The sequence below is a fragment of the Galeopterus variegatus genome, unplaced genomic scaffold (assembly GCF_000696425.1).
Source record: "Galeopterus variegatus unplaced genomic scaffold, G_variegatus-3.0.2 Scaffold442, whole genome shotgun sequence".
Taxonomy (NCBI): Eukaryota; Metazoa; Chordata; class Mammalia; order Dermoptera; family Cynocephalidae; genus Galeopterus; species Galeopterus variegatus.
In genome coordinates, this window is record NW_007726553.1 from 243,391 (window position 1) to 267,138 (window position 23,748).

Below are 23,748 nucleotides of genomic sequence, written 5' to 3' on the forward strand. Positions count from 1 at the left end.
TAAGCCACAAGACATTTCATGAGCCCCACACTGCGGCAGGAAGAGGTCAGTGTTTCTCTCCCCATTTCCACGCTGCCTCTCAGATCTGTCCCCACTTGCAGTGTCACCATGCTGGCGTTCTGCTATTTGAATAGCCAGTCGGCCACCACTGGCCTTGTGCTGCAATTTCCAGAACACCCCACGCAGTGCTTGCACTTCTCTGGCCATTTCTCTCCACTCACCACCCCTTCCCTTCCCATTCTGTGGAGGAAAGACTCCAAGCCTGCCGCTGGCCTCCGTCTCTCTCTTTTTATTCTTCCCTGGTTCTCCTGGAGAGAGGCGCAGGTTGAGCGGCACCATGCCCACCCTGCCCGCAGGGAGATGAGGCTTCTCCAGCAGGCCTCCCACTCAGTGCTCTCCATTCCCAGACGTCAGCACAGGGAGGCGACTTCAGCATGCTGCCCACTCACCATGACCCCTTCCAGGCCACTAGACCTCAACCCCCTCACATACCAAGCCTGTCCCTCTGATGCTCCTGCCATCTGCTATATTGCCCCGTCTTCTTCCCACTCTGGCACCTGCGGAAAGAGACCCTATGGTCTCATCAGCCTCCACCCTCAACCCCCTCACATACCAAGCCTGTCCCTCTGATGCTCCTGCCATCTGCTATATTGCCCCATCTTCTTCCCACTCTGGTACCTGCGGAAAGAGACCCTATGGTCTCATCAGCCTCCACCTGGTGTGCTTCTGGGGCTGCATCAAAGGGCATTCACAAGGGGCCTTGATGGAATGAGGCTTCCCCAAGACCAGGGGCCACCTAAGAAAGGTGCAGCAGCAAGTGCAAGGCTTCCCTGCACGCCGCCCATCCCACCCACCTCCCCTCTCCCTCTTTAAAGAGACACATAGAAAAATGTCTGGAATTATGTTTGTTTCTGAATGCAGGATGGGGCCCTTTTGTGTCCTCCTGTTTGTGTTCCTCTAATTGCTGGAACATTTTTATTATGAATATGTATCATTTTTATGAATATAATAGCATAGTAACATTACACACATAGAAAAATGTCTGGAATTATGTTTGTTTCTGAATGCAGGATGGGGCCCTTTTGTGTGCTCCTGTTTGTGTTCCTCTAATTGCTGGAACATTTTTATTATGAATATGTATCATTTTTATGAATATAATAGCATAGTAACATTATGACAATCAAAATGTTATAATGGCTTTTTTGTAGATTGTTGTAGTTTTGGCAAAATTATAGGTGATTTACTATTTTCTTCTCCATTCTTTTTATGCACTGTCAAAATTTTCTCCAATATGTATTACTTCGAATTTACAGAATACTATTTAATTTTTTTTTAGTTTGTTTGGGGGCTTTTTGAAGGGTTAGGTAAACTCGCTTCTCTCTTCCCTCACCTCTCCTTTACTCCTCAACCAACTAGAATCGTATTGGCCACAATGCTTCGCTCTAGTTTCTAAATTTAAAGGATACCTTTGAGTTCTTTTTATGGACCTCCTGGCAGCCTTTGACCCTGTTGGCTTCAGCCTTGCTTGGCATTCTTTCTTCCTCTCTGACTATGGCTTCTCGGTTTCCTTCTCATATTTCTTCCATCAGTTCCTTTTTATTTTTCCTCCTCTTGGACCAATCCCTTCTCACTGTGTAGGTTCTCTTTTGGGAATCCTACCACCTCTGTAATAACTGTCATGGCTCTGCTGAAGACTCCCGAGTCTATATGTCCAGACCTGATCTCCCTGCAGGGTTTTAGACCTTCATATCCTGTTCCCTCCTATGTTCTCTTTTGGGAATCCTACCACCCCTGTGCTGTAGGTTAGATGCCCCCCACCCCCAACCTCAATGAAGCTTAAATCTCTACTAACTGTTGAGGGTTGGAGATCCTACTACGGTAATTGAAAGGTGGAGCCTTGAAGAGGCGATTAGACTGTAGGACCACGCTGTAGTGAATGGATTAATAATGGTGGTTGGGGCATGGCTCTGAGGGCTTTAAAAGCAGAGGGAATGAGGAGCTCTCTCTCTCTGTCTGCTCTGCCATCTTCTCCCACGTGAGACCCCTTGCATTGCTGTAGAGCCACCACCAAAGAAGACCCTCACCAGATGTGTTCTCTAGACTTCGGACTTCCCACCTTCCAAAACTGTAAGCAATAAATTTTGTTTTCTTACAAATCACCTAGCTCCACGTATTATGCCATGAGCAATAGAAATGGACTAATACACCCTGTAACAATTGTCATGGCTCTGCTGAAGACTCCCAAGTCCACACCTCCAGACCCAAGATAGATCATATAGACTCTCTTTCCCAAGACTCAGAATTGAGTCAGGGAGTATTGAGCTCTGCAGCTGCAAGGTCACAGAGTCAGGGCCAGAATCAGCGCCAAGGCAACGGAAAGCTGTGTGCAAGCTCATGCGACCTGTGTACTTGTGCTAGGGTGGGGGTGCAGGGAGACAGGAAGAAAGACCCTTGCAGAAGGTGGTCTGCAGAGATAGTAAAACAGATTAATAGCAGGGACAAGAGTCCCCAGACTGGGTTGTACTTTCTGAGACTGAATTCCATGATGTTCCTATAATGATTTGAACAAGATCATTAGGCTAGCAGAGGAATAAAGTGAGAGTTTCTAATCCCAGCAACAAAATGATCCCTGGAAAGACTATCACTACTCAACTACCGAACAGAAATCTGGGCATCATGCCTGATCTCTCTCATCCTCATGCCCTGTATCCAATCGATGACCAGATTAGTCACTCCTGCCTCCTTAATGTCTCTCTAATCTGCCTACTTTTCCACATGTTCACTGCTGTGATCCTGGTTCAGATAACACAGGAGCCACCTAACTGGTCTTTGGGCCCAGTCTGCTCCTGCCAATCCATTTGCACACTGTAACCAAATTAATTTCTGAAATGCCAATCTTATCATACCGTTTTCCTACTTTAACCCTTCAGTAGCTCCTACCTGCCCACAGGAAAAGATCAAAGTCCTTAGCTTGGCTTGCAGGCCCTTGATGACCGGCCTTGCCCTTGCTGACCTCTGCAGACTAAACTTCTCCCTTTTCTGCCTTGAAATCTATTCCCTTGGCCAGACTGAAATACTTGCAATTATAGGAACGTGCAACGCGCCCCCTTGCCTCCCTCTGTTTTAGCTTCCCTCTGTCTGGAATTCTCATGTTCTTTTTCCCACTTGGCTCACTCCTAAACTCAACCTTTACATCTTAGTTTGGAGATCACCACCTCCAGGCAGGCTTCTCTGACCTTCCTTGTACCCCCAGTACGTTGTGTCTGCCTCGACCAAACAACTTACTACACTGTATTGTAATTGTCTGGTTTTTGTTTGCTTCTCTCACTAGTCTATAAGCATCTTGATGGCAGGAACTGTGTACTAAGCAAGGGGCCTAGCACATAATATACACACACTCAGTCTTTGCAGAGTAAATGCATGAACTGTACTTACAGCAGGCTTCTCATAATTGGCACTTAAAATACGGTTAAGTGGAGGCTGAAGTTGATGTAGCTGTTATATAAAAGAGAAAAAGAAAAAATTCTGAATATGCATTCAATCTGTTATTCAGGGTAAACTGAGGTGTGAGTGCACTGTTTCTTGAGAAGATATTTTAAATAGTTTGTCATTGTCTTTAACTGTGACTCTTAAATGTGAAGAGTTTTATGTGCGAATTAAAAAGTCATCCTTAGAAAGGGAGGGGATGTTCTAAAGACTTTTCAAACTAACACTGAACCAGGGAAGCAGAAGGCCCATGTTAACATCCAATTCATTCCCTTAATAGAGAAAGCCACCTCTTCAAAGCCGCAGTTTCATCATCTGCAAAATGGAGATGATAGTCCCTGCCTCAAAGGGCTGCTGTAGGGCCCATGTTCTTATAAGGCAGAGCGTGTCAAAAATTAAAGGGCTCTTCTAGAGTGCTTATGCCAACCCATGATTTCACAGATGAATAAACTGAGGTCAAGAGAGGGGACGACCGTTGCCCAGGAGGACTCAGCTACTACATGGGAACAGCAGGTCTCCAGCCTCCACTCTATTGTGAGAACATTCTGTTGGCACCCGGTAACTTCTGGGCTCGCACCAGATACTAAACCCGCAGAGCTGGCTGTCCAGTTCGGAGAGCTTGTGCTGGATACCCAGGGGGACTCAGGAAATGCTGATAAATGAAGGGGCAGCAGCTGGGCAGGGACACTACTCACGTTGCTGGAAAGCGCAGGGGGCGGAGGACTGTCGGCAGGAATGGGGATCAGTTCTCCCAGCTTTAAGGAAAACAGTACATTGAAAATGAAACATCAACTAGAAACTGCCTATTCTCAAACCAGAAAAATGGCATTTACAGGAGTAGATGATTATTTCTAGAGGGTGCTTGGAGGCAGTTTGGTAAAGGAAGTTTAGGAATTACCTGTAATTTTTTCCAACCGTCTCTGACACGAATGAAAAACTCTGTGCTGTCCCTTAGGTAGATAAATGTTCCTTCAACAACCAAATGCGCTTTCTGCAGCATGTCATTCATGTTGCTGAATGCTGTGACCTGTCACATGATTTAAATTCCACACACAGCCATTATCATTAGAGCAGTGACACAATGTGATAAACTGGCCTCTTTGTAAAGTCAAATATGAGCCATCCCTCATGTTCAATAAAAAGGCTTCCTGTGCCACATAGAGATATATGACTTCATGAGCAACCCAAAGGGCATTCCTTATGATGAAAACAGGTAGTACTTTGAAATGCAAATCTAAATAATAATAAATGAACTAAAACAAAAAAGATAATATTCTGTGATTACAAAGATATTTAAACACTGTCAACAGAGTTGTCTTTGTTGGGTTTTGATTAGCAAAATCGCTGGTAAGTTATGCCACTTCTATTTTTTAAGCTGCTTGGTGGCACTAACATGCATAAGTGATGTTATTTCATGTTGCTCCTTGAAGAGTTTCAAATTTCTTTTCATTTGGAATAAGAAATGCAAGCAAGTGAGCACCTATACTCAGGTCGTAAATCTTTTTTGTCTAGCTGGGTAGTTACGATATTAGATACATGATAGAAAACGGGTGATCTGTGATTTCTCTGTCTAGAAAACTGCCAGATTAGACAGCATTTGGCATATCTAGGAGCAGATGTAGAAAATGCAAAAAAATTATTGAATAGCACCAAATCTCAAGAACTATCAGTCAAGAGAGTTTTAATTTTTCATCTTAACTGAGAAAGACTACAAAATTAATTTTCACCTAGACTTGAAGATAATGACTTAGTGCATCAAAATGGCTTAACAATCCCCCAAAGGAACCAAATATCAAAATTCCATCATGTGCTGGACAGTTCTTTCATTTGGCAGTCGATTTTTCTGACTAAAATCTAGCAAAGACCAAAAAGCATTCCTAGGAGGGCTGGCTGGTTAGCTCACTTGGGAGAGCATGGTGCTGATAACACCAAGGTCATGGGTTCGGATCACCATATCGATCAGCAACCAAAAAAACAAAAAAACCAACCAACAAACAAAAGGCATTCCTATGTCTCCTGATATCCCTGTGAGATACTTGTCCATGTTTCTATGCATTATAATAATCTGGGTCTGCTATACCCTGCTCCAATGAACTACAAAGTAATGAACGTACAGGAGACATCCTTTGGCAGAATAGAAAAAGCTGTTACCCAGGGTAAATCTGAGCAGCACAAGGATCTGCCGTGATATTGTTTACACTCTTGTGCTTATGGTCTTTTTAATATAATGTGATTGCTTCTTACTATAGCTTAGTCAATTAAGACTTGAAAGGTGGAACTTAATAAATGATTTTGTTTTCTGTATCCTTTTACTTAATAGGTCTTCTAAATAGATAACAAATCCCCTCTACTATTTCTGGAATTGCACCAATTCTATTCTCATGGAGTCCTAATTCCAAAATAAAAGGGGTACCAGCCCCTAAACACCGTAGCCAGACTTTTAAATAAAACCATCCAAAGTAGAATGATGTCTACACATTGATAATGTTACTGACCAAGTTTCTGGATCCCGGAAGCCCTGGCTGTCCTGGAGGGCCAGGTGGGCCTGGAAGGGCCACAGCTAAGAGAAAGCAGAAAAGAGAAGTTACTAAAAATATTCTCTCTGCCAAACGTCTCAGGTGTCAGCTGATCACCCAAGAGAAGTGTTCACCACCCCATTCACAGTGTTACGAAGCGTCCCAGCTTGTGACAGCAGCGTGGGGGCTCTGGACTCAGCATGTGACTTAGGCCACATTGACTGGTGCTAGGAAGAGCCGGGATTTTTGATTGTCACCCTGGACCAAGCCATGCCTAGGACATTTCTGTTTCATAAGTGAATTGATTCACTTTTGTTGTTTGTAAAAGCCAGTTTAAGTTAAATTTTTTTGTCTCTTGCATCCAAAAATATCTTGACTCATACAATTTACTTCACCCGAGAGACAAGCGTGTGACCACTGAACAGAGGAAGTGGCTCAGAAAGAGGAAGAGAAGGTGCTGGGCTGAGGAAGGAGGCCAGAGCTATGCAGTAACAGGATCCCTGGCTTTGGGGCCAGGAGTCAGGGACTCAAGTCCCCAGATTGTCAATTCCCAGCATGTGATCTAGGGAAACAGCAAGCTCTCTAAACCCACGTCCTATGACATGTACACAGGCATTTCTTCTTCACTGGGCTGTGGTGAGAACTGAGTGAAATGCAAACTAGGAATGTGCTTTCTAAATTGCATAGCATTCGACCAGGGTTCTTTGCTTCTGAGGAGTCACAGTACCCTTAAAAATCAGATCAAGGCTATTGCCCTCTTCCCCAGAAAAATGTGCACAAAATTCTACAAAAAAAAAAAAAAAAAAGTTACTGTGATGAAGATCACTGAGGCACATCCTTGAACTCCCTAGAAGTCCATAATTCCTTAATCGAAAAGCCCTTCCTTTAGACAAACATAAGGAAGTATTACTACAGCCATTCCATTGCTCTTCATCTACCTCTCTAACCCTTGTGACCCCCCAAATCTGCCAAGCTTTTAGCAGAGTTTGGGATATTTTTACAAGTCCCAGTAAAATTCCTTTGTACGATTTTTCAGGTCACTGCAAACAAGTCTTCAGTTCCACCACAGGACTTGAACGTCCACACGTAGGTGGTGAATGCCTCGGGGACAGAGTCAGAGGACTTGCACTTGGACCCCAGCCATGCTTCTTACTAGTATTTGTGACCTTGAGCAAGTCTCTTAGCCTCTCTGAGCTTCAGTGTCTTCCTTCGTGAAATGAGATTTATAACAATATCCATTTCATCTCCCTCCCAGAGTAGCTAGAAAGATGACCTGGGAGTATGGCTATGGAAGCGTTTCGTAAACTGCGAATTGCTGTACCTCATGTGAAGGACGATTCATGTTCAATGCAGCAAGGTGTCCTGGGCTGCTAGTGTAGTGCAGCTCTGGACAACAGATTCTCTGCATCCTGCCTCCCCCTGTACCATGCCTTCACCTCCTGCAACTCCTGCTCATCCCTCAGGGCTACATGGGCGCCTCTGTTTTCATCTACCCAGCACCTTCTTTTTTCACCTCTACAACCATTTGGTTCCAGAAAGAGCTAACATGTTCTCATGTGACCCTATCTCCTGGCCACAGGTGATTGGTCCAAGGTTGGGCACCTGACCTAAGACAGGCCAATCAGAATCCTTCCCAGGGGCTTGCCCCACCCCAGGACTTTTCAAACCAAAACTGAGAAAGAAGGCCAAGACTTCTAGCTGACAGTGGAAGCTGCGGTAGCCATATTTCCCACTGTGCAGAGGATGTGGTCTGTGGTGAGAAAGCATGAAGCTGCTGTACAGAGAGAAGCTGAGACATGAGATGGCCAGAGAACCTTGCAGAGGCTGGGACCTTGGTTCTGGCTGTTCCTGAGGTCTGGCTGCATGTCCACCCCCCACAAATTGATTATTCACTCCCCCCTTCATGTCCAATATATCTCCCTTTTGCTTGAGCTAGTTTGAGTTATGTTTCTGTCACTTGCAGCCAAATGATCCGAGCCTAAGTGAAAGTCCCAACCCCAAAGTCACCTGTGCATAAAGCTCTCCCTGATGCCCCATACTCTGTCGGTCTCTTCCCAGGCATGCTTCCGTCACACCTGGCTCATGCCAACCCAAACAACAAAAAAAATGGATTCATGCTATTATGGCTACTATGATTATTTTCCACCATGGGCATAGCTAAAATAACACAGGCTTGGAGCTACGCTGATCTGGGTCCTAATCCTGTTAGTTCCACTTATCACCTGTGTGGTCTTGGAAAGGTTCCTAAATGTCTCTGGGTTTCACTTTCTTCACCTGTAAAATGGGGATGCTAATATTTTCCCTGAAGTGCTGTTGTGAGAATTCTATGAAGTACTGTAGTAAAGTGATTAGCAAAATATGTGGTACTTGGTAAATGCTCGATAAATGGAGATTTTCTTTAATTTCACCCATTTTCATTTGAGGAACTGAGACTCTTCACTAGATTTTTACAGAGAGAGTTGTAATCAGTGCTGGTCCTTAAGCCAGGTTCTCAAGTCTCGAAGGCATTGATGAGACAGCTAAGAAGTTTTCACTTACATCTGAAAAGATGCTCAACATCCTTAGTCATTAGGGAAATGCAAACCAAGACTACAATGAGATATCACTTCACACCCATGAGTGTGGTTATAATCAAAAAGATGTAATAAAGATATAGTAACTGTTGGTGAAGATGAGGAGAAATTAGAGCCCTTGTACATTGTTGGAAGAAATGCCAAGTGTTGTGGCTGCTTTGGAAAACAGTTTGGCAGCTCCTTAAAAAGTTAAACATAGAGTTACCATAGGACCCAGCAATTTCGCTCCTAGATATGCCCAAGAGAACTGAAAATATATGTTCACATAAAAACTTGTACACAAATGTTCATAGCAGCATTATTCATATTAGCCCCAAAGCAGAAACAACTCAAATGCCCATAAACAGATGAATGAATAAAAAAAAATGTATATCCACACAATGGAATATTATTTGGCCTTAAAAAAGAATGAAGCACTGGTACATGCTACAACCTGGATGAACCTTGAAAACAGTATGCTAAGTGAAAGGAGCCATAAACAAAGGGCCGTATATTGCATGATTCCATTTATATGTAATGTAAAGAATAGGCAAACCCAGAGACAGAAAGCAGATTAGAGATTGCCAAGATCTGGGGCAGGGGAGAAAAGAGAGTGACTGCTAGTTGGTACAAAATTTATTTTTGGTGTAATGAAAATGTTCTGGAATTAGACAGTGGTGATGGCTGCATGACCTTGTGAATATATTAAAAACCACCAAGTCGTACACTTTAAATGGGTGAATTTTATGATGTGTGAATTATATCTCAATTTTAAAAAAAGAAAAGAAAGAAGGCTCTACCTAGGCACCAGCCCTCTGTTAGACAGTGTGGCTATGACATGCCACCCAGATGTGGTCACCCTGAGCACAACGGTAGGGGCAGCGTGAATGAGGGCACTGCTCACAGTACTAACCTGCTCCCAGGATAGCTGGAGGTCCTGGTGGCCCCGGGGGTCCTGGAGGCCCAGGGACACCAGGTCTTCCAAAGCCAGGTGGCCCAGGCAGGCCAGGGGCACCTGGGGGTCCTTGGGGCCCAATGACAGTCTCTCCTTTGTGGCCCTGTCAAGGCAAGTGCACAGTAACAGAGGAGAGAAAGATTATTGGTTACTTATTCCTTTTATGAGGACATTTGTAAGAAGTCAATAAACACCAGCTATTGCTATCATTATCCTCAATCCTGGCACAGTTCAAGGTGGTAGAAGGCCTCAAGGGCTCTTGGGGATCATCTCACCTCATCTTTGCATTTCACAGGCAAAGAAACAGGCCTAGAGAGGGAGAGGACTTGCCCAAAAATCACAAAGCAAATTAGAGGCTGAGCTAGAAATAGAATGCTGGCCTCCTGGCTTTGCTGGTTCTACCTTTATGGTGAGCTCTGGGACCAAAGGTCAATAACCTGGTCACGCTCTCCTTAGGAGCAGACTTTGATTTTCTCTCTTGTGCACTGGAAATACCTCTCATCCTAGGAAGAACAAGGCTATCTAGGAACTCTTTCTTTGTTAAAATTTTAGAAGAATTGAATAACTCCTCTAAAAATATCTCCTTCACCTTCCATTCTGCCTACAACATCTGATGTGTTCACCATTAATAACTCTGCATTGAGTGAATTTTTCACCATTTACATGAATAAGGCAGTGTGGTCAGTGGCCTGGAAGTGGCCTAACTGCATTAGTCTTGGATCCCTTCCCTCCATGGACCCAGCCAACCTCCCTGTCAATCAACAAGAATGAAGAGAGAGTGGGCTGATCCCCAATCCTGCCTCCAGCTTGTGGTTCATGACTCTCCAGCTGTCTAGGCATACTGAGGGTCCAGGGAAAGCTGTAAGTCCTTGGGGAAGATGATTTGGATAGTCACTACTCACAGCCAAGCCTGGATTTCCTGGGGGGCCTGGAGGCCCAGACACAAAGAAGTTGCTGTTAGTGTCGCCTTTTTCTCCTTGAAACCCCCTGTGTCCATTCTCTTGCTAGAAGCAGAGAACATGGGAGTATTTCAGTAAGACTGGGATGAACTTGGTCTCCAACATAAACCCAAGAAATTGGGAACACAGGCCAAATGTTTAGTAGAGAAATACTCACCTTTAGGCTGTTCAGAAAATGTCTCAGATAAGTTGGATCAACTGGAGGACCTGAAAAAAAAAATGCTTATAAAATTCACAATCATAGTTCAGAAATTTCAAAATAAAAGTCTCCAAGTTTGCAGCCATGGTTATGTCCTAATAAAAGTGACCCTGCATTGGTTTAGACAATAGAGTGGGCTTGGAGGCAGCAACAGGCCCCAGTCAGGCCCAGCAACCCAGCACTGGGGAGTCCTAGGCAAGCCCCTGGCCCTCCTTGGGCCTCATTTTGCATATGAAACACAAATGATTGGAACTTCTGGTCTATCTGGACATTGCTCTGTCTTAGACATGCCACACCCATGAAGGGGTCTCAGTAAAACTCAGCGGAGCCTGTGGTCAGGGTGGTAATGTAGTTAGTCTTACTCTCTGGCTTAGCTGCATTTCTCAGAAACAGAAATCAAAGGCAAGATCTAAACAAGAGCAGGAATACCTGGTGGTCCCTGGGCTCCTTGGTCACCTTTTTCTCCTTTTGAGCCAGGAAGACCCCAGGATCCTTTCTCTCCTTTAACACCTGCCACCAAACACAAACACATTAAAAAAAATAAAGATAGTGGAAAATCACTTTTGTTCTATATAAAATCTTTCTGAGACAAGTTCTCAAACTGTGCCACTTTAGCAATGTCCACTCAAACAAACAAAGGCCTGTTGAGAAAGCGGCGGGCACGAAACGCTTTGCTGAATGGAGAGAGGAGCAGAAGGAGAGGCGTCAGACACAGTTCCCGACCTTGAACAGCTCAGCTCGTGGGGGAGATGGGCCCAGCTCACAACACTGTGAAGTAAGAGGGAACAAGTGCTACCATCGAGATGTCATCAGTGTCCCATGGGAGCCCAGCAGAGGCTGCAGGGAGCTGTCACTGGGACAGTTTCATGAATGTGGACCGGGGCTCAACCCCAGGTCAGTCTTCTGGTCTCATCTTGTCTAAGCCTGTGCGGCATGCTGGTGGAAGGAGAGGAAACCCCAGGGGTGGCCGCACAGGACAACTAAGGCTGCTAAGTATTCCACTTACAAAGCTGGGAGGATCCAACTGGACCACAGCACACCTCCTGAAGGACTAGCAAGCAGCACCATTTCTGGTGCGACATCCCCACCTTCTCCCCCAGCTCTTTCTATGGGGGGTAGAGGGGCTATGGAAAGGAGCCTTTGGGAGATCAGTATTTGGGAAGGGAAGTGACTCCCTTTTTCCACCTAGATTGGTGGGGTGGGCACTAGGAATTCCTGGTCCCAAGAGTGTGACGGATTAACCCACCAAGGCCCTGGATCCCAGAGATAGGGCAGAAAGCCTAGATGAGGTCTGGGGGTCAGGCTTCCCCAAGGTGGGGGAAGGGATGTAAGCACAGTGCCCCCAGGGGTCAGCAGGCAGATGCAACCACAGCTAGCCTCGGCAATTTGAGAGTTGAGCTATTTGAGACTGAGGACCCTACCAGTGGGGCCCGTGGGGCCTCTGCCACCCACTCCGACTACAGACAGTGGTGATCAGATAAGAAGACAGCGAGTTCACCACCACCTCAGGGCTGCTCACCTGAGGGAGGACAACCGGCTCACCAGGGGCCATCACATCCAGAAAGGTCTGTTCTCTCCCCCACGGGGAGAGGGGAACAACTGGGGGTCTGAGAAAGCAAATCCAGCTCCACCCTCTCCTCCCCAAAGCCTGCCTTGCCTGAAGGGAAAGGGGAGCCTTGAATTGGATCTGAGCATGGAGTCTGAAAACAGCCTGGACTTGGTAACCAGAAGTGACAGAAAATCCATGGGTCCCTATTTCACCAGGGAGAGCATTCCTGGTCATTTCATCCTCTGGTCCTGTTTCATCAGGGAGAACATCCTCTTGTTTTGGGGTGACAAGAGCCAAGCTGGAGATGAGTACTTGGGGAAAAAGACCTTCTCCTGGTTAAGCCCCAAGTGTTCAGACTCCTCAATCAAAAGGGGGACACACAGCATGACAGGGTGTGTGGGGACACAGAGCACCAGAGTGATGCTTGCCTGCAGGCCTCTGTCTCCTGGCCTGTCCCTCTCTGATGTAGCCATGAACATGCTGTTTACTAATCCAACACTCCGAGCCAGCGCTTCTCACCCTGGACTATGCACACACCTCCCCTGGGAGGAGGCTAAAATATAGGTTCTGATTCAGCAGGTCTGGCATGGTGCCGAGGTTCTGCATTTCTAACCAGCTCCCAGGAGATGCCCATGCCTTTGGTCTATGAATACTTTAAGGCAAGGGTTGCCTGAGCTCCCATGGCCCTTCCCTGTCTTAGCTCTTGGCATACTGCACTATAATTATTTTGTAATGGTTAGTTTCACCTGGCAGAGTCTAAGGGCCTAGGAGGCAGGAACAGCACAGGATTCATTTGTGTTAGCTCAGTGCATGGGATCATACCAAGTGAGGTGTAGGCATCAGTGAATGTTTCATGAACAAATTAACAAATGAGTGATCAAGGGGAGTGCTCCCTGCTAGCTAGGAGTTCCAGCCAAGCTGTGCAGGATAGACAGATGTATGAAAAACCAGACAGGGGTGCCAGCCCACAGCCTTGCTCAGTAGGCATCAGTGAATGTTTCATGAACAAATTAACAAATGAGTGATCAAGGGGAGTGCTCCCTGCTAGCTAGGAGTTCCAGCCAAGTTGTGCAGGATAGACAGATGTATGAAAAACCAGACAGGGGTGCCAGCCCACAGCCTTGCTCAGCTGCCATCTGTCCCGCCACACACAGTCAGACCTTCCCAACCACCTAGTCTGCACCCAGCATGGGGCAAATGAAAACCATCTTCTTCAGAGGTACAAGTGTCAGGAAATGTCCCAGAGAAACATACGGTAAAGAAGAGAGTGTGTACCATGAAAGGTGACGAGTTCTGGGCTCCCAGGGTGAGTGGCATCAACCTGGAAAGAGAGAAGGGCCAGATTAGACACTACAAACCATACCCTGGTGTTTGCATGCACTGTCCCAGGGACGTGTGTCAGGAGAGGCAGTGGCATGCAGTCAGGCCTTCCTTTGTTTCTCGAGCCCCCTAAAGTCCTGAATAGCTGTCTGAATGCACAGACACTCGAGCTTTCAATTGGGAGGCCCATCACGTAGATGGGCTGGGGTGGGCAGAACTGAGACTCTACTGGCTGAAAAACTCAGCAAAGGGGAAGCCCAAAGCTTTAAGGCAACAACAAATCGTGGCAGTGCTGGTTTAGCCAACTATGACTGCTCTTGGCTTCCTTTCTCATCAATTAGGATTGATTCTTGCAAGAAGTCAAGTGTCCAAGCAACTGATGTGCCCTGTCACGATGCTGGGTCTGCCATTAGCTCTGCTGTTGTGTGTAATCAAAGATGAGCACAATGAACAGGAGCTGATGGTAGTGACAATTCACAAGGGGGGTTAGCATTAGATTGGAAGGCTATTCTGGACCCCGTTAAGTGCCAAGGGTCTGGAGTCACAGCTATTCTAGATAATATCCCCTTCCAGTTCTTTCCCAGATTCCTGCATTTTCTTATCTATTAAGATGGAGCCACCTACAATAATAGTCCATTGTCACCTTTTCCCCAGTTAATATATGGAATCAAAGTGATCCATCCAGCGTCAAGATCCTTCTGTTCTCATGGGTGGAGGATCACAAGCTGCTCAGGGGTCACCAGGAGAAGATGGGGGGAGGAGACAGAATCTTCCAGGAAAAGCATTTCTAAGTTAAGCATGAAGCTGACGTCTTGTAGCTAAGCTGACCGAGTTCCCCCACTAGGCCTGCGCTGTAAATTGTTACGGTAGAGGCGCTGAAATAAGAAGGCCCTTGTGAAATGCTGTGTCTGAGAGGAAGCATTTCTGTTTCAAAATGTCCATTTTGACAGCTGATCAGGACTGTCCATGCCCCAGCTCCATGGTGTCCATCAAGGCAACAGGAAATAAAAACTCACCAAAAATGCTCTAAGCCCATCTTTGGCTTCTTTTCTTTTAAGTAACCCCATGACTCCCAAAGGCTATGGTCACTACAAAGAGTCCTAGCACAGGTCATGGTAATTGCAGTAGCATTTTTATAGCACCTTAAAGTTTGTCAAGTGCTGTCCCATGGTGGGCCCATTTGAAGCCTGAAATCATGTTAGTTGGGAGGGGCTTCTGGCACTAACTCGCTGTGGGACCTGGAGCCAGCCCTTTGCCTCTCTGGGCTGCAGTCTCTCCTGTATGATAAGGAGGTGGGATGCAGCAATCTCACAGGAGGGTCCCCCCAGCACTGATATTGTATGTTTCTCTCTGGGCCATCAATATAAATACCTACTGAGTTGCTATTGTCCTTGCATAGAGCTGGGAGACAGCAGGCCCCTTAGTCACCTTACATCAGTGGGTCCTGTCCAGGAGGGTCCCCCCAGCACTGATATTGTATGTTTCTCTCTGGGCCATCAATATAAATACCTACTGAGTTGCTACTGTCCTTGCATAGAGCTGGGAGACAGCAGGCCCCTTAGTCACCTTACATCAGTGGGTCCTGTCTTCTGCCTTCCAGGCCAAAGTTCCTGGGCCCTGGACTGCAGACTTGATGCCTCAAAGTTCAGACATAGACAGATGTCTGGGCAAACACTCAGCCAATTGCATCATTTTGAAGCCTCTGACCCAAGCCGCATCACCACCTCCAACAGACATCAATTATGAACCTGCTTCAAGGAATATTTCTAAGTTGCAATGTGCAAGCTCCTGCGAGTAGAGACCACGCCTGTCTAGTTCACCCCTGTGTCTCCAGAGCGTAGCAGAGTACTTGGCACCAGGTGAGCACTCAATAAATATTTGTTGAATGAATGAGAGAATTATTATGCGTGGTTCTGTGACTAATGCCTGCTCTTGAGGCCCACCCTCCCTGGGTTTTCCCACAGAAACAAGTCTCCTAATATGTGAAACCTCAGAGACCATGCCACTAACTGGCTAGGGGACCAGCCAAGTGCCTGACCCCCAGAATCAGAGTGTCTGCACCTGCTGCCTGATGGTCAGGAGACCTGAGTTATGGTCCCAGCTCCGTCATGTCCTGTGACCTTGAACGAGTCAGTGAGCTTCTCTGAGTCACAGTTTGTTGCTTCAGTAGAAAGCGAGAGATAATCCCTGCCTGCCAGGCTTGTGTGCTGTGCGGTAGTGTGATCATTGGGAAAGGACAGAACACAGTTGTAGACTTTAGCACAAAGTTCTGAATGCAAAGACCACAGGTTGGCATTGCTTTTTTTCTCATCTATATTTTTTAAGGGATCTACTTTCTCTGATTGTATACGGCCCCCGGCATAAAGCTAATGTGGCCACAATAACAAAAGACACTGCTTTCTTTATGGTATTAAAACAAGTAACCTGCCAGTGTGTGCACCCTTAGAAGATCCAGTATGTTTCATTGCCATGGTCTGTTATCTAGAAGCTTTTAGTCACTTAAGGGTCTATATGTAGGTGATAGAAGGCATAAGAGAGGACAGCTGTGCATAGAAGTGGCCCCAGACAAAGACTGATCTTTTCCTCTGAGTTGTTATCTATAAGAAAGTCTGCTCTTTAAGGCAGTGACTGCGACTTACTGGCATTTTGCAGTGTGGCCGGACGGGTACTGGGAAAACAGCCTGTGGAAAATGAGAACAAGAGAGATGAGGCCATCAGAACACACGACTCCAGCACAGGCCAGCCCCGTGCCCAATCCCTCACGATGGTCTCCTCCTACCCAATCCCAACTTACTCCTTTGATGTTAATTACAGCTCCAGGTGATCCAGGGGGGCCTGGAGGACCAGGTAAGCCAGGTGGGCCCTGAAGGGAGAAAAGGAAGGCCATTCCTGAGTTCAGGTCGTCATGGGTGCAGGCAGCTGCAGGATACTTCCCCCCGGGGTTTGAGAACACAGCAAGGAGAGGAGGGTCCTCTGAAGCCAGCTAACTTCTCCCTCGGGTAGGCTGGTCCCTATGACAGAGCACTTCCACAACCATGACCTGCCTGCATCTTCACAAGTCACAGGGGAGACAGCAGAGCAACAAGTATTGTCTCCGGTTGACACATGCAGATTATGAGGCCCAGAGAGAGGAAGCGACCTGCTCAAGGCCACACAGCAACTTACAGCAGAACTGAGATCGGAACCCAGATTCTGATTCCCAGAGCAGTGCTCAACACTGAGCCAACTCCCGCCTCTCTATCAGAGCACCCCTAGTGTGGAGACGGCGGGGGGATCCCTAACATGAGATGGTGCCTGGGGGAGGACCTCAGAACGGCAAAAATAAATGCACAACTCTTGTTAGAGAGCAGAGTCACTCAAAGCTAGGTCAGCCTGGCCTTAATAAGACGCAATGTTTTCTCCTCCAAGTCCAGAGGTAGGATCTTGCAGCAGGAGGCTCTGATGGGCAGGCATGAGGACTCTCGTCCATGCGGAAGCTATACTGACCACTCTAAAGGAAGGCATCAGTTTACCTAACAGTTCCAGAGGGCTTGATGAGTGTGAGGCAGACCCCTGATGCTTCAGTAAAACCGTATTTCTGGATTTCTGGACACAGAATGATGCGAACAGCCCTAGCACTGGACTGAGAGCTGTGTTCGCATCTTGGTTTGGTGCTTATTGGCTGTGTCACCTTTGGTGAGTACCTTAACTTCCATAGGCCCCAACTTCCTCTTGTGTAAAACAAGGACCTCAGAGTGTCTCGTGGGTCAGTTATCACCAAGACTAAGTGAGATACTGTCCTTAAAAGCACTTTGCACCACGTCTGGTACATAATAGTTGTTCAACAAATGTTGGCTTCCTCTTCCTTGACCCTAGGCCCTGCTGATGTCACCCAGGTTTGCCATCTCGTGAGGCCTTTTACTGAGCCCCCAGTGATGTGAGCAATCCCTGGGACTATGTAAAGGAGGGAGGAGGGGACATTACCCTAGAGTCAGAAGGCCTGGCATTTGGAACCACATTTCCCGAGCATGCCTAGATTGCTTTTTCCCACCCTCCCTCTAGGGTCTGCGTCAGGAAGTATATGCTCCACTAAGGGGCTTTAGGTGTCAGGAACCCTCCAAGAGTGAGCTGGAGGACAGAGCTGGGTGGGAGGACCTTTGGAAGTGGTGGTAGGAGAAGACAACATTCCTGAACACTCATTCTGCACGCCCCACTCATGGCACTCTCTCACCCCTTCTCTGGGCACCAGCCTCTGGCTCCATTCCCAGGGTGACTAGGGATGGGGATGGTGGCTGTGGCACCCTGACCCACCGGCATCATAATCCCTCGATCTCCTTTGGCACCCTTGAGGCCATTCAGTCCTGGGCGGCCCTGAAACCACAGGGAACATGTTAGTAAACCTACTGCCCACAGGCCAGGCTGGCCCATTGTCCTCCCCTTACGTCTAGTCTGAGGAACACTGATACCTACAGGTCGTCCGGGGAGGCCAAATTCTCCTTTGTGTCCTGGTGGGCCTTTGGGCCCCTAGATGCAAAACAAACACCAGATCAGAAAATCACAGGGCGATGCAGGTGTGCAGCCTGCTTTTGTTGGTGGTGGTGATGATGAACCACCGAGAGGAGGAAGGAGGGTGAGGAGCAATCATGAGTGCTCCCCTGCTGGTCCCTTGTCTCTGGCCTCCTGCTCCCAGCCAGAAGCACTTGCTCCACCCCCTCACCACACCCCTTTCCTGCAGGCTCTATCCTCTCCCAGACTCCGAACCCAACCCCTCTCAGTCAGGGCTAAGGAGCAGGTCAAGAGTTCAGGGCTTCAGCACCCAGGTAGCCCGGTGCTAGGCCGGCACAGAACATGGACCTTTGCCCTAGGTCTTATGTCCCAGGGCTCACCACATCCCCCATTCTAGGTAACACAGCCTTTCCTGATAACCTGCTCCAGGAATTGGTTCCTGCCTTTCTTCTACCTGTCCCTAGGGTCCAGAGTCTCATCCTGGAACCTCAGTCCTCCAGCTGAGTCCCTGACCCATAGACCTTATTTCAGTGCTGGCTTTCTAGGTCCACATGCTTCTAGAGTGGCTGCCCACTCCTCCGACGTCCTGTTCCAACCTCCCGCAGGAGCCCTCCTGCCTTCCAGCGTCTAGGATGAAGACTACTTGGTCTACGACGCCATCCGTAATGTACTTCTTCCCAGAACATGCTCTATCTTCAGTCTGCACCTTCTCACTCCTATAGCTGGGTCTGCCCTGTTTCCCAGAGGAATGACTCATTTAAGCCTAGTGCCCTCCACACCCCTTCTTCCTTCTAACATTAATTAACATGTATAGCCATGCCCTGAAAAGTGGCAAATAAAAACAGTTGAAACAGGGTTGTATGTAAAGTACCCAGTCCACATTACTCTTAGGGAAAGAAAAGCAACACCAGAAGGCCACGTGGCTGCTATGTTCTAGTGCAACACTTCCCAAATGTGCACAGGCATCACCTGGATCTTGCTAAAATGCAGATCCAGTATGTCTGGGGTGGGGCCTGAGCTTCTGCATTTCTAAGAAGTTCCCAGGTGATGTGAATGATGCTGGTCCATGGACACTTTGAGTAACAAGACCCTAGTGAATTGTAAAGGAGTTGTAAGCTATACTGGTCACCAGGGCCACAGCTGCCCCATATGGCACCTTTATGCAAACTAGAAGAAGGTGCCCCTTACTGCCTGTGTTTGGCAAGCTGTGTACAGCTGGGTTTCAGTGGGAACAACCTCAAGGCATCTGCAGCAGCCCACTGGCCACCATTGTCAACTGTCTGCACCTTCCACAGTGTTGGAGATTAGCAAGTGGCTAACCAGTGGTAACACAGGACTCTCCCAGTCTGCCTTACCCCTCAGCCATCTCACTCCAGGGTGTTCTTTCTGCCTGACCTAAGGGCCAACTGTCTGCACCTTCCACAGTGTTGGAGATTAGCAAGTGGCTAACCAGTGGTAACACAGGACTCCCCCAGTCTGCCTTACCCCTCAGCCATCTCACTCCAGGGTGTTCTTTCTGCCTGACCTAAGGGTCCAAAGGCCTCAGAAGGTCTTTTGAAGGAAGCACCTTGGAGATTATGGGCCATTCATCAAGGACACATGTCTGTTAAAGAAATGTGTGATCCTTTCTCCCCAGGCCTGAGAGCCAGCTTCAACCAAACTCCATGGACAATTCTCTAGCCCAAAATATTCCAAAAGAATCAAGGGCAGCTTGTCTATTGGAGGCTGTGGGGTCTGGTGGAAAGAGCCTGGACAGAGCCTCTCTGGTGGTGGAGTCTGACAGGTTGGCTCAAAACCCCACTCTGCCACTTACAAGCTGTATGACAGTGGGCAGGTTACTTAACCTCTCTGAGCCTTGGTCTCCTCATCTACAAAATAAGGGTTCTGATATTCACCTCTCAGGGTTGTAAGGATGAAATGAGATGGCCTATGAGAACTATCGGTGCAGTGTCTGACCCACAGTGGATGTTCTACACCTGAATTTTCTTTGTTCTCTGGAGAAGAATGTATGACAGAGAAGTTTAGGGTTCATCCTTGAGAGAAAGAGTAGTTATGAAAACTGCTCGGAAGCCCATATGGGTTATAAATTCCTAGAACAGTAAGGCCAGAAGGGACCTATAATATCATCTAGTACTAATTCAATCCCTTCAATGTACAGATGGGAGAACAGAAGCCCAGAGAAAGAAGAGGGCTGCTCAAGGTCTCACAGCACATAAGTAGCAGATCCACAACCAGAGTCCAAAAGCCCAGGGAGGTTTCATGGGGTTCCTTTGAAGGTTCCCTAGGCAACTGGCAATCTTCAGATGGCAAGGACTGTGGTGTAACTGGGAGTGCTCTCCACATTCTGGTTCTGCTCTCTTTCCTGGGGACACAGCTAACCTACATGTCTGAAGCCCCAGGCATCTGAGTTTTGGCCAGAGGAATGTGCTAGAAGTGATGTTCATTATCTTCCACTGTCTCCTCCCATTCTCCAACCTCAGCCTGCCAGCTAGAAGATGCTGGTGAATCCACAAGATGGCAGAGTCACAGAATGGGAGCAGCCTGGGTCCCCGAGTCACTGCTTGGAGGGGAGACGCCTAACTGGGAACAACCGCAGTGGACAGGGCAAAAGCGAGAATAAGCTGCCATTGCGTTAACTGCTGAGATTTGTACTTAATTGCAGTTAGCCTAACCATAATAATGCACATTTTGCCATGTCTTTTGTATTTTCACAACTGGGACAACTAAATCTAATTGAGCCAAAGTAAGATAAATGCTTCAATCCCCAGTGCAGACCCAGCTGAGAGATGCTCTGGCTTACCATGGGTCCTGGGGTTCCATGTGCTCCAGGTTCACCCTAAAACAGGAAGATGCATTCTGATCACTCAGGGGAACACTGTTTGTGGCAGAAACAAAGACAGGAAGCTGAAGCAGTGGGTGCCTTCAGGGTTTGGTGGCATAATTACCTTTTTCCCCTTCAGCCTTTCCAGAGGAATGTCCCCTGTGAGGACTGCACCTGGCTCTCCCTTTTCACCCTGAAATTGAGAGAACCTTTCGATGAAGTTGAACCTCCTCCTGCCACCTTGTCCAGAGGATCACTAAGACCTCCCACTCCTGCCTTCCCCTCACCCCTCCAAGCCCACTGTTCCAACACTACCTCACGCTAGAGCACTGTAGCAGCCTGCTGTGCAACCAAATGTTCTCTGAGCTCTCCCCTCTGTGCACCATCACAGTCACTGTCCTAGATCACAGGCGTGTCTTCTATGCCCCCCCAGGGCTCCCACTGAGGACAGATCTGCATCCTCATTCTCAGACCCCTAGGATCCAGTCCTAATATGGTCCACCTTTTGCCACATGGTGCCCCTCCAGGAACCTCTGGCTCCTAATGTGTTTGATGGCTTGCTTTCCTAGCAACTCAAGATTTGTTTCCTCCAGGAATACTTATTCTTGTTAAAACACATGAAATTGGGAAAGAGATGTCTCTCCCAACACAGAAGCCTCTCTCCACATAGGGGCCTTGTGTGTCTGTGTGCCACTTTGTCCCCCAAATCCTGGCTCCTGTGCAAATACTCACTTGGTCAGGCAAAGCTACCCCAGATGTTGGGAAACATGAGATGGGTGGACTGGTGGTAAGGAAGCAGGATCCCACCCCTAATCCTGTCCTCATAGACCATCTACTACCTCAGGAGGCTTCTGAGAAGATGTATGTCCAGTGAACAAGGCCAGGGAGAGAAATCTTCTATGTCACCCTGAGGCTTTGGCCCCAGACTTCAATGCTGGCCCCTGGGGGATCTGGGGGCGGGGGGCGGTGCACACTGAAGCGTCCTTTCAACAGGGCTGGAAGCAGCCAGGGCGATGGCACCAAAGCAAGCAGAGCCGCATCTGTCTCCATCCCCCTGAGCCCATACCTGATATTGGATCTTACGATGCCGCTGGTGAGGAAAGGCAGTCCTGAGCAGCAGCAGCAAGCACGAAAGCATTAGAGGCAGAGCAAGAGAAAGTGCGTTTGCCGCAATGGCCAGAGCAGAGGTGCCTGGGCGCCCATCCCAGTCATTCAAAGTGGCAGGAGGTTGGGGCGGGGGTGGCACGCTGGTCTCTCTAGATCCATCTGACCTCACCAAACAGGAAACAGAGCATTTAAAGCAAGAGCCAATCTTCCCACTCCAGAGCTGCCCTGGCCCCATTCCATTTCTGCAGACCTGTGGCAGCAAAAGCGTCCCAAGACATCACCCCCATGTGGTGCCAAACCTTTGCCCAGAACACCCAGCCCTCCACACTTTGCAACAGTGGCCCAATAGATATCAGAGCCTCTCTCTTCCTTGGAGGCCAGTGTGGAATGGGGGTGGGGGGCAGGCAGAGAGGGGAGAAGCCCAAGCTGGCTCCTCTCAGAGAGCACAGCACCCCTCCGTGCCTCCCCACAGCAGGTTCAGGGGCTTGCACAGTGCCCCACGTGGAGTGCAGACCTGCACGACAGCAATCGACATGCTCTCTGCGGTCTCTTTGCATATCTGTTGCTCACATCTTATTTCTACATTCCTAGAGCCTAGGACAGGAAATTGGCTGACACACCTTAGGGCATCAATGGATAAAAGGCGGATGAGTCCATAAATGGATGGGGGAAGAAACTAATCCAATGCAGTCTCTGGCCCAACTGGGAAGTTAATTCTAAGAGGCAAATGTGGAAGGGTACAAAGGTCAGTTCTGAACCCTGGGAGTTCTCAGGAAGTGCTCTGTATGCTAAATATTGATTGCAAAGATTTTGGACCAAGACTGCCATCCAACTGCAGAATGCCCCAACTTATAATTTCTAAATATTAGCATTCATTTTATCCATTAATTATATAGTCTTTCCTCAACAAGTGTTTCCAGTGTCGTTTGTGTGCCAGGCCGTGTGCTGGTGCTGGAGCTCTAGAAAAGACACTGGCACAAAGCCTGTCCTCAGGGAGTGCACATCCTAGCAGTGATGTCCAACAGGCAGTTAGACAAAGTATGGCATGTGCAATAACAGCATTCGAGAGAGTGTTCAACTGAGTTCTCTTTCCAAATTATGGTGAAAATCGGTATCACCAACCATGGCAAACTTCACCATGGAGGAACCTTGAGATTATAAAAGTTAACAGCTACACAGTGACTGCTAATAGGCGCAGGATTTCTTTTTGGTGTGATAAAGATGTTCAAGAATTAGATAATGGTAATGGCTATCCCACCTTGTGAATCTACTAAAATCACTGAATTGTACAATTTGAAGGGGCAAGTTTGTATCTCAATGAAGAAAAAAGGTAACAGCTACTTTCTACTTTCAGCCAATTTGAAATGTGTAGCATATTCCGGAGCACGGTCCCACCCAGATACCTGGACTCCTTACCTGATCTCCTTTTAGTCCTGGAAATCCAGGAAAACCAGTGTCCCCTTTGGGTCCTCTTGGGCCCTGGAAGAAATCATTGGAAGGAGTCTTGTTATTTAAGATTAAAATGCTTTACCAATCGGAATTTTTTTTTTTCAAAAAATAGAATAGAGAGTGCTATTCCCAGGCAGATGGAAGTCGTAATTAGCCATGATATTATCTTAACTTTCAGAAATTGTGGTCTAGTGGAAAGAAGACGGCACTGAGTGTTAGGAGGCCCAAAGGCCCCACACCTCTTTGCATGTTAGTTTCCTCCAACCGAGTGCTACTGAAACAGCCTGTTACCTGGTCCTGCTGCCTCTGCTCAGTCCATGGCTCCCCCAGGCCATCGGGCAGCCTGCTTC

At 47.6% G+C, this 23,748-nt stretch overlaps 1 protein-coding gene across 1 annotated transcript in view; it reads right to left on the reverse strand.

Annotated features, from left to right (window-relative positions):
* COL15A1 (collagen, type XV, alpha 1) overlaps window positions 1-23,748 on the reverse strand; it is a 120,057-nt gene that overhangs the window by 4,748 nt on the left and 91,561 nt on the right. The window contains exons 24-39 of the mRNA XM_008568787.1: window positions 23,366-23,428; window positions 20,967-21,035; window positions 20,822-20,857; window positions 17,986-18,039; window positions 17,827-17,886; window positions 16,331-16,399; window positions 16,176-16,217; window positions 13,492-13,537; window positions 11,097-11,177; window positions 10,626-10,675; window positions 10,412-10,513; window positions 9,468-9,612; window positions 5,982-6,046; window positions 4,385-4,513; window positions 4,182-4,241; window positions 3,436-3,495 (exon numbers count right to left, since the gene is read on the reverse strand). Of these exons, the coding sequence (XP_008567009.1) occupies window positions 3,436-3,495; window positions 4,182-4,241; window positions 4,385-4,513; window positions 5,982-6,046; window positions 9,468-9,612; window positions 10,412-10,513; window positions 10,626-10,675; window positions 11,097-11,177; window positions 13,492-13,537; window positions 16,176-16,217; window positions 16,331-16,399; window positions 17,827-17,886; window positions 17,986-18,039; window positions 20,822-20,857; window positions 20,967-21,035; window positions 23,366-23,428 (1,131 nt within the window). The remainder of the gene's footprint in view (window positions 1-3,435; window positions 3,496-4,181; window positions 4,242-4,384; window positions 4,514-5,981; window positions 6,047-9,467; window positions 9,613-10,411; window positions 10,514-10,625; window positions 10,676-11,096; window positions 11,178-13,491; window positions 13,538-16,175; window positions 16,218-16,330; window positions 16,400-17,826; window positions 17,887-17,985; window positions 18,040-20,821; window positions 20,858-20,966; window positions 21,036-23,365; window positions 23,429-23,748) is intronic.